Raw genomic sequence first — 12,193 nt, 5'->3', positions numbered from 1 at the left:
TAACTGGACACTGCCTTACCTGGCTTATATGACTCGTGGCGAGTTACCCCATGATGAAACTTTGGCACGACAGATCACAAGGAGGTCTAAGTCCATGACTATTGTCAATGGCGGGTTACATCGATGTAGTGTGATAGGCGTTTTCCAACGCTGTGTTTCTCCTGAGGAGGGTCGTGAAATTTTACGAGATATCATGAAGGTGACTGTGGTCAGCATACCGGCTCAATGTCTTTGGTGGCGAAAGGCTTTACGTCATGGGTTTTACTAGTTACCGGCTCATACTGATGTAGAGGATATTGTTAGCAAGTGTGATGGGTGTCGAAAATTCTCCAGACAAGCCCATGTGCCGGCTTAGGAGTTGTGGATGATCCCAATAACTTGGCCGTTTGCGGTTTGGGGGCTTGATACAGTTGGACCGTTCAAGGGTTCTAAGGATAAGAAGACCCACCTTCTGGTGGCGGTTGACAAGTTTACCAAGTGGGTTGAGGTAGAGCCAGTTAGCAAGTGTGATGCGGCGATTGCCGTTCAATTTGTTAAAAAATATGATCTTCTGCTTTGGTTATCCTCATAGTATTATCACTGATAATGGCACTAATCTGTCTAAGGATGCTATGAAGGAGTTCTTATCAGATTCAAGGCTCCGCGGACCCAAGAAGGTTCGCACTCTGGGCTGTGTGTGCGAAGATCTCAACCAACTCAAGCCTCGAGCTTGCCACCCCACGGCCTAGCTATGTCGAGTTCGTGCATGCATGGAAGGAAATGGACACAACAATTTCATTCAAGGAGCTATCAAGTGTGGGTGCAATAGCAATAATTTCATTTTTAACAAAAGGAACTATAGCAAGTTCATGTCCATAAGCATAATTAATATTGGCATCATGGCCACAAGCATAGCAAGCATCAAATTCATCAAAAAGGGACATTTCAAGTGAATCAATGGGATCATAATTATCTATAGATTCCTGCATATCATTATTATCTTTGAAAGCAGCAGATATTTTCCTAGTGAATTCACTAACATAGGCATTATAAGCATATTTTTCATAGCAATATTTAAGTATGGCAAAATTTTCAGATTCATAGAGAGTAGCATCATACTTCTCATTCAAAGAATCAACTTCATAGGCACATTTAAAAGCAACAAATTCTTTAATTTGTTCGATATCATAGTAACTATAAACACCCTTGGCATAAGAAGATAAGATTTCATTATCATTAAACTCACATATGTAGGGAAGGTGTTTTTTAGGGTTCTTAGAGCAGCAGGTAAAATCATGAATTTCACATAGATGCCAAGCATAGCATAGCAAACAGTTTATTTGATTCCATAAGAGTCTCCCTTTTTGAGACAAACAGTGACGCACAAAATGAGCATGCTCATCAAATGATTTTCCCTCAACTAAAGTAGTTGGGGTTTCAGCACGAGCACAAACGGATCGAAGATGATTCAAGTAGGAAACTTTAAGTGGATCGATAGTCATCTTAATTTTTTGCTTTCATGTTCTGTTTTTGGTGTGTTGACTTGAAGGCAATAAAAGCAAGCAAACAAAAATATTTTGTGTTTTTGTAAAAAAAATTAGAAGTGGGGGAGATGAAAATGAGAGGCAAACGCAAATAAAAATAAGAGCAAATAGGTGATTGTTTGTGCGAAGGTACTTGATAGGTTTTGATGATGTCTCCCAGGAAACGACATCAGAAATTCTTCCTGCTACTTGTGAGATGCGTTAGGATTTCCTCAAAGAGGAGAGGAGATGCAGTACAGTAGAGATAAGTATTTCCCTCAGACAAGAATCAAGGTTATCAATACAATAGGAGAATCACACAAGCCTCATGAACAACACCTGCACACACAAAAGAAAATACTTACCCAACGCGATCAAGAGGGTTGTCAATCCCCTTGCGGTTACTTGCAAGGATTAAATCTTGTAGTGGTAGATAGATAAAATGTAAACATAAAATAAAATAGAATAGAAAATTGAAGCAATGTGTTTTTGTGTTTTTATATATGATAAAGGTAGACCCGAGGGCCATAGTTTTCACTAGAGACTTCTCTCTCGAGCACATAGCATACGGTGGTTGAACAAATTACTATTGGCCAATTGATAGAAAAGCGGATAGTTATGCCGATATTCAAGGCAATGATCATGTATATAGGCATCATGTCCGAGACAAGTAGACCGACTCTTGCCCGCATCTACTAATATTACTCCACCAATCGACCGCTATCCAGCATGCATCTATTGTATTAAGTACAAAACAAAGTAACGCCTTAAGCAAGATGACATGATGTAGACAAAGTAAACCCAATCAATATGAATAAACCCCATCGTTTTATCCTTAATGGCAACAATACAAGTATGTGTTTTGTCCCCTTCTGCCACTGGGATATCGAGCATCGCAAGATTGAACACATTACAAAGCACCCCTCCCATTGAAGATAAATCAATCTAGTTGGCCAAACCAAACAGATAAATCGGAGAGAAATACAAAGCTATAATAGTCATGCACAATAAAGTTCAAAAAAGACTCCATTAATATTCATAAATATTTAGATCATAAACCCACAATTCATTGGATCTCAACAGACACACCGCAAAAAAAGATTACGTCAGATAAAACTCCAAGAACATTGTGGAGAACATTGTATTGACAATCAAAGAGAGAAAATAAGCCATCTAGCTACTAGCTATGGACCCGTAGGTCTATGGTCAACTACTCACGCATCATTAGAAAGGGCAGCAAAGATGATGTAGAAGGCCTTCGTGTTTCCCTCCGGTAGAGTACCGAAAAAGGCCTCCAGATGGGATCGCGAAAGAACAGAGACCTGCCGCCGCGGAAAAAGTATTCTGGGTGGCTCTTTGTTGATTTCCTAATATTTGAGAATTTATAGAGATGGGGAGGGGGGCGTCATGTTGCCTTGCCGTCTCCTCGTTTTCCTTCCGGTCTCCTACCGAAGCTTCAAGGGTCTCTCATGTCCAGAAAAAAATCATTAAAAAGTTTCGTAGCGTTTTAACTCCGTTTGGTACTGATTTTCTGAAAAACCAAAAACAGACAAAAACAACAACTGGCACTAGGCACTGGGTTAATAAGCTAGTCCTAAAAAATGATATAAAATAACATATAATTGCATATAAAACATCTAAGATTGATATTATAATAGGATGGAACAATAAAAAATTATAGATACGTTGCAGACCTATCAAGGTTCATAAATATTACCTAAATATCTTGTCAGTAATTATTTGGTGAAACCTTATTCTTCAAAACTGGTCCATAATATTCTTTTGTTGCCTCCTACTAGGATGAATGAGGAAATTATTTTCTATATCCATCAGTGTGTTACACGTGCACGCTTATTAGTCTAAGAAACAAAGCCTTAAGCCAAGCCAGAGTAATTTGAATGATTGTACTGTACCCAATCTGGAAGAGAAGCAAATGATTTTGTTTTTGCTCCGTGCACCTGCCACTGAAGCTTGCTCCTCTTTTAAAGACCATTTCATAGAAACATCGTTGTCAAAGCTCTGCGCCATCTCTCTTGGGCAACACCGTGAGAAGGAGATTAAGTTGCAGCCTACTACTCTACCACGGTACAACTAGTATTCTCAAAACCTAAATGTTTTTTTTTGAAAGAAAAGGTAGATAGCTTTCTGCCTTATGCATTCAAAACGGGCAAAAAATCCGAGCGGCCAGAGGCCGATTACATGAAGGTAATAAGATTGTGAAACAGAAGTTTGGAATGTGGTCACTGAAGAGGCCTTCAAACTGAAAGTTGCAGGTGCCGGTCATGTATGCCGCTTTCTTCTCCCCACATGGGGAGGATGCCATGGACCGAGTGACCAGCACAACTGAAATGTGTTCCGTGCTGTGTTCCAAGTCAAAACATGAGCTGCGACCTCTCCACATGCTGATTTCCACATGAGAAACAGATGGCGGATGATAAGGCGACCTAGCACGCACGTGCTCTCCGCCTTGAACATGCGGTTTGACCACTAACACTTTTTTTTTACCACTAACGCGGGCCCCTGTTCTGTTCATGATACAGTCCGGGTTTGCTATAGTAGTACTCCAGTACGTATAGTAATAACTAAACAAACGAAGCATCCTCAATGGTACTAGATTCGTAACTCGGAAAGATTGCGCTGGGCTCGCGAACATTCTCCTCCGCAGCAACGACGACAGTCACATGATTTTTCTGGTCCATGCACTTTCACCAGTAAACAAAAGGAAACTCGAACCGTAGAAAATCGAATAATACAGTAGTAGAAAAACTAACAGAAGACGGGAGGCGCACCGGAAAACGACAGAGTGGCACGATGAAATCATGGCGGGGAGCGCCCGGAACTCCACTTCCACACTCGCAGCCTCCGCAGCGCTTGGCGCACCGAGTCCAGCAAGACCAATGGCTCGGGCGGCACGTCTGACCTAACGGAGCATGAAAAGCCCGGTCCACGCAGCGGCCTCCGCGAGCACAGAGATAAAAGGAAGGCAAGGCTATCCGGTACGCCGGCACAAACCGCACCACTCGCGCACCACACTTCCACCAGCCATCTCCAGTCCTCGCTGTCGCTGCCTACAGGAAGGAGCACACGCGCTCGCAGCCCCCGCGCTCCTGCTTGCTTCCCGCGTCGCTGCCGTCGGCTGAGTGGCCCCCGACGAGGGACGAGGGTGGAGGAGAGGCGTCGCCGGACGGAGCTGCGAGGTTCGGTGCTTTTCCTTCTCGCTCTGTGCGATCCCGATCGCGGTTTCATCTCGAGGAAATCAATTTGAACCAAAGCTGTCCGCGATTGGTTGCAGAATTGCAGTTCCATCGAATTGAGCCGGAATTCTCTTTTACGTACTAATTTTGTTTCCGGTTCATTTTTAAAAGAGTATACTGTCACTTAGAAAACAAAACACCAGCCTTGTCCTGTTGCTGCACACCCAGCAATGGGCGAATATACCATTTCGTGCCAATTACTACTATAAACCACACAGAAGATGAGCTACATCTCACCTCTAACTTTGGTTGCCCCGCAGGTGTTTGTAGGATTGCGTGCGTAGGCGAGCCTTCGAAGCTTGGGCATAGTCATCGCCATGGCCACCGGGGTGGCACCGGCTCCGCTCCCGCACGTCAAGGTCCGCGGCGGAGGCATCGGCTTAACCAAGAGCGTCGACTTCGCCAAGGTCCTCTCCGTTCCCGGTGCGCTGAGGACGGGGTCCTCGAGAGGCAGGGCGCTCGTGGTCAGGAGCTCAAGTACAGAGTCTGATACCATGGAGCTCGAGCCGGCCTCCGAAGGAAGCCCACTTCTTGGTATACTTCCCGTGCTCTGGTCTCCTTGCATATCTATAGGGTTTGTTTTGGAGTTATTTTGTGCCTTTGTACTCTCTATCATCTGAAATACTGAATGATTTTCCCCGTTCTTGTTCTTTAGTTCCCAGGCAGAAGTACTGCGAATCTATCCACCAAACAAGGAGGAGAAAAACACGGACTGTGATGGTCGGGAACGTGGCACTTGGCAGTGATCACCCCATGAGGATTCAGACTATGACCACCTCAGATACCAAGGATGTTGCCAAGACCGTGGAAGAGGTGCGCTCCCTATCTGTGGATGCCAGCCCTGCATAATCCTCTTATCATTTACTAGATGTTTTCTGTTTAGTCAACTGATGAAGTATATCGATCACACTGTTGCAGGTGATGAGGATTGCAGATAAAGGCGCTGATTTTGTTAGAATAACCGTCCAGGGTAAAAAGGAGGCTGATGCCTGCTTTGAGATTAAGAACACTCTTGTCCAGAAGAAGTAAGTACTTGCTGGATTAATAAATCGCCACAGATTCTGTTAGTTCTCATGAATGAGTCCCTCACTTTCCTTTTGTGTTTCAACAGTTACAACATCCCTCTAGTGGCCGATATTCATTTTGCGCCTACAGTAGCTTTAAGAGTGGCCGAATGCTTTGACAAAATCCGTGTTAACCCAGGAAACTTCGGTAAGTGATACCATCATGTCTCCCATTTGCGTTGGCTAAATTCTTAACCTTGTATTATGAGTGCTGAGAACATTACTTTCAGCCGATCGCCGTGCCCAATTTGAGAAGCTGGAATATACTGAAGACGATTACGAAAAGGAGCTTGAACATATTGAGAAGGTCAAAACTTTATTCATTCTCTTGCTGCTGCTTCAATCCGTACGAACATATCATGTGTCATCTTACTTGTGCGCCGCTGTAATATCATTTCAGGTCTTTTCTCCGTTGGTTGAGAAATGCAAGAAGTATGGAAGAGCCATGCGTATTGGAACAAATCATGGTAGTCTTTCTGACCGGATAATGAGCTACTATGGTGATTCTCCAAGGGGAATGGTAATTATTTCTTTTCTGACGATATGTTTAACCATCATTTGATAGATGCATGATATTTTCTCCATACTAATTTCAGGTTGAGTCTGCTTTGGAATTTGCTAGGATCTGTCGGAATTTGGACTTCCATAACTTTGTATTTTCAATGAAAGCAAGTAACCCTGTTGTCATGGTCCAAGCATATCGCCTGCTTGTAGCGGAAATGTATAACCTTGGATGGGATTATCCTTTGCACTTGGGAGTTACCGAAGCTGGTGAGGGTGAAGATGGGAGGATGAAGTCTGCTATTGGCATCGGAACACTTTTGATGGTAAATACATTGTTACTTCCTAGTGTTGTGTGAATGAGTTTCTTTCGTACAAGTGTTCTTAAAGTGAGTTGAATTACTGATTTCTTATGAATAAATAATACTTTGCTTTTCAAAGCTTATGGTTGGAAGCTGAGGTTGCTTATTTGACTCAATAAACTTGGTATTCAGGACCCTAGCTCACTTCAGATAGCTGATTCCAAAACAGTTTCAGAGTACTGAAGAATAGTTTGCAGTGAGCTGATTGAGATGTACAAGACTAGATTTGCTTGATCACTTTCCAGTGCCGTGCTTGTATGTTACTTTGTTGTATCTCGAGACCTTTGCCATGCTATTGTCTGACACATGTCACACATATGACTTAGTAGTCTCTTGTAAGGCCTATATATATGTGTATATATTTTTTTATCTTGAACAGGTTGTAAGGCCTATATCTTCTGTTTGTTGTCTTGTAGGATGGCTTGGGTGATACAATCCGTGTATCCCTGACAGAACCACCAGAGGAAGAAATTGATCCTTGCAGGAGACTCGCAAATCTTGGAACTCAGGCTGCAAACCTTCAAATAGGGGTGGTAATGAACTTTTCCTTTCCCTAGCATTTCATTTTCCTCTTGTTTAGTTACTATAGTGCAATGTTAATTTTTTCAGGAGTGCTTTGCCTTATCTGATTGTTTGAGCTCTCTTAAAACATTTATCTTGTGCTCTTAGGCCCCATTTGAAGAAAAACATAGGCGCTATTTTGATTTCCAGCGTAGAAGTGGCCAGTTGCCTTTACAGAAGGAGGTAAGTAGAAAACAATCATTTACTGGATCATTAAAACTAATGGTACCATATTTCTTACAAATTGTTCTTACAACAGGGTGAGGCAGTAGATTACAGAGGTGTCCTTCATCGTGATGGCTCTGTTCTGATGTCAGTGTCCTTAGATCAGTTGAAGGTAAGCTGCATCTTCCTTGCCCTTTTTTATGGACTATATTGATATTTTCCTTGTGTGACCCCACCAGAAGAGATCTCTATGCAGCTATTTTCTAATCTAAACCAGGATGACTTTCAACAGTCTCTTAATTTCCATGCATTTAGCAAGAAGGCTACTTTGTTATTTGGATTGAGAAAATAGCTACAGCAAAGATATATAGATTTCGCGTCTGAATCAATGTGTAATGATGAAAGCCTCCTTTATTTGCCAGGCTCCTGAGCTCCTTTATAGGTCTCTTGCTGCGAAGCTTATAGTTGGCATGCCTTTCAAGGTCTGATATTCTATAACTGTATCTTCTATTACACAACTATTTTTAGAGGGACTTCAGTTTAAACTGACTGATTTCTTGCATGAACATTAGGATTTGGCAACTGTAGATTCTATTCTTTTGAGAGAACTCCCCCCTGTAGAAGATGCTGAAGCAGTGAGTTCCCCCCCCCCCCCCCCCCCCCCCCAAGGGACAGGCATTTGTCTATTATGCTCTATTCCTTTATGAAAGATTGGCAGCTATAATTTGTATTTCTGTACAGAGACTTGCACTCAAAAGATTAGTTGACATCAGCATGGGCGTGTTGACTCCCTTATCAGAGCAATTGACAAAGCCACTCCCACATGCAATTGTGCTTGTCACCCTTGATGAACTATCAAGTGATGCAAACAAGCTTTTGCCAGAAGGTAGCAAATTGTTTCCGACTTATCTAAATTTCAAATTCTGTGTGTAAAGATATAGATTTGCCTGCTATATGACTTACTCTTTTTTATTGTAGGCACTAGATTTGCTGTCACTCTTCGTGGAGATGAATCATATGAGCAGCTAGATGTTCTTAAGAGTGTTGATAATATAACGATGTTGTTACATAACGTTCCATATGGTGAAGAGAAGACTGGTAGAGTACATGCTGCTAGGAGGTATGTGCACACAGTGGGCAAATTGGAAAGCTCTGTTCAGTATTCACTGCAGTATGTTCCACATAATGAAATGTTGATATGGTGAACTAAATGGTCAAGTATAAACTACTCCCTCCGTTCCAAAATGTAAGACCTTTTTTGACACTATGATAGTGTCAAAAATGGTCTTACATTTTGGGACGGAGGGAGTATGATTTAAGCAAGAAAAAGTCTTTGACTCTATAGAAGACCATCAGTTGTGAAACAATTAATGTTTTTTAAGGATTATACTTAACAGATCATAATAAACGCTATGGTGCTTCTGATTTGTTGTGCCTACCTAACACATATAGTTTTGTTCTTGTTTTACAGGCTGTTTGAGTACTTAGAGACCAATGGTTTGAACTTCCCTGTGATCCATCACATTGATTTCCCTAAAAGCATCGATAGGTGACTCTCAAATATTCTTCCCATTGGAATTCCTGAGTGTTTGTTATGTTGTACTTACACTATTCAAATAAATGCAGAGATGGTCTTGTTATTGGTGCTGGGAGCAATGTTGGTGCTCTTCTAGTTGATGGTCTGGGTGATGGTGTACTTCTTGAAGCTGCTAACCAGGAGTTTGAATTCTTGAGGGATACATCCTTCAACTTGCTACAGGGTTGCCGGATGCGCAACACAAAAACTGTACGTTCATGCATTGTTTTCTTAATGAGTTAATTACACAAAACCACAACTTCAGGATAACTTATAACACTTTACCACAACATTTGAGTTTTTTAACACAAAACCACAACTTCGCGGCAACTTATAACACTTTACCACAACTTCTGAGTTTTTTAACACAAAACCACAACTGCTGGACTAATTCTCAACATTGAGCCCAAATCTATCAGTCAACTTCTTTTAACACCCAATCTGAATGATTGGGCCCACATGTCAGTCTCTAGGTGACAAGTTCCCTCCTACGTGGCGCTGACTGAATTTGTGTAACATAGCAGTGTGCATACAACATCGTCGTCTACTCGACGATGCGTTCACCCGTAGCTTCTACGCCATCTACACCTAAAAAGAAAAAATCCACTGTCTTCACCTTCTTCATCTGGCGCACTCCGCCCAACCATGTTGTCGTCTGGACAGTCGCAGCTAGCACATGCACTATATCGCGTTGTGCATAAACAAGGCTACTGCCTTGTGCTCCACAGTCCTAGAGACACGCTCGTCCTCCCCAGGACCTCTCTGTCTAGTTCGCGCGCCCCGCCCGACCATGCCATAGCCTGGACGGGCGCTGCCAGCACATCCTTGCTGCCACATTGTGCACAATCAGGGCTGCCACATCGTGCTTCATGCCCACTTCAACGTGCTCGTCCTCACTGATTACGACGTCGAGATCATTTGGAACTCCGTCGCCAACGACGGTGACATGCGGGCGCGGCTTTGCGGCACTAGGAACCTCGCCATCGAGGACGCTCGGAGTGATCATCATGTGGCAGAATTTTGACCGCCCCAACAACACCCAGCTCCCTGCTCAATGCGTCAATGGAGTTCATAGCGCCGGTACGGGATGGCAAGAGGAGGAAATGGTAGGCCACGTAGGAGATGCACACATGCCACCATTTTCCTGCTTAGGTCCTAACATGTGGGCCCAATCAATCAGATTGTCTATTAAAAGAAGTTGAATGATAGATTTGGGCTCAATGTTGAGAATTAGTTCAGAAGTTGTGGTTTTGTGTTAAAAAAACTCAAAAGTTGTGGTAAAGTGTTATAAGTTGACCTGAAGTTGTGGTTTTTTGTTAAAAAACTCAAAAGTTGTGGTAAAGTGTTATAAGTTTCCCTGAAGTTGTGGTTTTGTGTAATTAACTCTTTCTTAATAGATAGGGCATGCTCTGTCTCTAGATCCCCTAAGTGAGATCCATCTCCAGTTGAACTGTTTTTGCTTCACACTCTCCCTGTCACAATGAAAATTTGAGAATAACCTCCCCATAGCAGCCAAACAGGGGGGGGGGGGGGGGGGATGATTGGTTATTGTATCTTCAGAAAAAAAAATCATTGGAGCCATTTCTGACTGTTAACGAATTCTGCAGGAATATGTCTCTTGTCCTTCTTGTGGGCGAACGCTCTTCGACCTCCAAGAAATCAGTGCTCAGATTAGAGAGAAGACCTCTCATCTGCCTGGCGTCTCTGTAATCTATCGAACACTTGATTGTTTCCATTCATTTTATGTAAAACATTGGCCTGATTCACTATATTTGTGTTTGTGGCAGATTGCTATTATGGGTTGCATTGTTAATGGGCCAGGCGAGATGGCTGATGCCGACTTTGGATACGTTGGAGGTGCCCCTGGAAAGATCGACCTTTATGTTGGGAAGGTAACAGTCCAACACGTTCATATTGAATCATACCAGATGGATATTTTGCTACAATTCTGATAAATTCAAATTTGTTCATGAATCTGTTGAGCACACCTTTTAATTGTGCGGAGATGGCGTGAATAAATATATGAAACCAGTCTTACTGCCATCGTTTCCTTCCATTGACACCATTTATCTTTTTGCTGTAGACTGTTGTGCAACGGGGAATTGCAATGGAGGGTGCCACTGAAGCCTTGATTCAGCTTATCAAGGACCATGGCCGTTGGGTGGATCCTCCTACTGAGGAGTAGGCTCTGGCTGTTTCCGGTAGTTCATGTGTAGCCCGTAAACGATCCGCTAGCGGAAAATTCAGTGTATCAACAGACCAGAGGATATCCCAGCACATATTATATCAGTTGGGAAATAAAATAGAAACAATGTCGGCTGCAATTCTGCGACATCCTGATGAAGCATAAGCAGCATAGAAGCTTCTTGAAATCACATCACGGTATATCCTAAGCATGTAGGAGTACATTTGTAAATGACATGCAGAAAATCAAAGTAGTTTACCTGTATCTAGAACTAGATGATACCCCGCGCGTTGCTGCTACAGTGTATTCACAAAGGACATCCCAACACATGTTGTATATCAATTGGGAAACAAAGTAGAAACAGGGCTGGGCACGATTCTGCGACATCTTGATGAAGCATAAGCAGCTTAGAAGCTTCTTGAAATCATGTCGCTATATATCTTAAAGAAGGTTATGCTATTATGCAAGTACATAAATTCTTATTTGTATATTTTGATTTGTTCCAAGCTGTGTGGCTGGACATGGTTGTTGGAAAACACGGTAGAAATCAAGGGGGAAAAAAAATCCCCCTGTTCAACTTCTTCTAGAACCAACCCAATCCAATTATGTGTGCGCAGTTTGTTGGAGTTTTTTTCTTCTTTGGTTTAGGAGAACCTCTTTGTTGTGTTTGTTATATCATTTGTCCACCATATCTGAAGCTTGGCTTCGCCCTCTGAGGTGGCTGATAGTAGGGACGATCAACATGCACTATAGGGAGGAGCGCAAGAGGAAGCTCAACTCATTTGAGTTGAAGAAGTATAAGAGGTAGTAGTGAGACTTCTGTCGTCTCGATTTTTGTTTCATATCATGTCATTTTTGTGTCACTAAAACAGGTTTATCGAGCCGTGGATTATGTTTAGTGCATGTTAACCTTGTGAGTGTCATGGCGTTTGAAATAAAGTTCAACTTGTGTTTGAAATGAAGTTTAGATATTATATCTATGTAAAAGAGAACAATTTAACAAAAGAAGAACTCATTTGGGAG

The 12,193-nt window shown here is 42.4% G+C and overlaps 1 protein-coding gene across 2 annotated transcripts; it reads left to right on the top strand.

Annotated features, from left to right (window-relative positions):
- Positions 1-4,389: 4,389 nt before the first annotated feature.
- LOC123137401 (4-hydroxy-3-methylbut-2-en-1-yl diphosphate synthase (ferredoxin), chloroplastic) lies at positions 4,390-11,556 on the top strand. 2 transcript variants are annotated; one of them, XM_044557153.1, is made up of 20 exons: positions 4,390-4,699; positions 5,017-5,290; positions 5,412-5,569; positions 5,675-5,781; positions 5,868-5,968; positions 6,051-6,127; positions 6,221-6,340; positions 6,417-6,647; positions 7,100-7,216; positions 7,353-7,427; positions 7,504-7,581; positions 7,832-7,891; positions 7,982-8,044; positions 8,151-8,295; positions 8,388-8,529; positions 8,881-8,958; positions 9,036-9,195; positions 10,593-10,691; positions 10,773-10,877; positions 11,069-11,556. In XM_044557153.1, the coding sequence occupies exons 2-20, from the start codon at positions 5,074-5,076 to the stop codon at positions 11,168-11,170; spliced, it is 2,235 nt and encodes a 744-aa protein (XP_044413088.1). In that variant the 5' UTR covers positions 4,390-4,699; positions 5,017-5,073; the 3' UTR covers positions 11,171-11,556. The 2 variants fall into 2 exon arrangements, with proteins under 2 accessions (XP_044413088.1, XP_044413087.1); XM_044557152.1 differs by having other exon boundaries at positions 10,593-10,877.
- Positions 11,557-12,193: the final 637 nt, after the last annotated feature.

Source organism: Triticum aestivum, chromosome 6B (assembly GCF_018294505.1).
Source record: "Triticum aestivum cultivar Chinese Spring chromosome 6B, IWGSC CS RefSeq v2.1, whole genome shotgun sequence".
Lineage (NCBI taxonomy): Eukaryota > Viridiplantae > Streptophyta > Magnoliopsida > Poales > Poaceae > Triticum > Triticum aestivum.
This window is presented reverse-complemented; position numbering and strand designations above follow the sequence as displayed.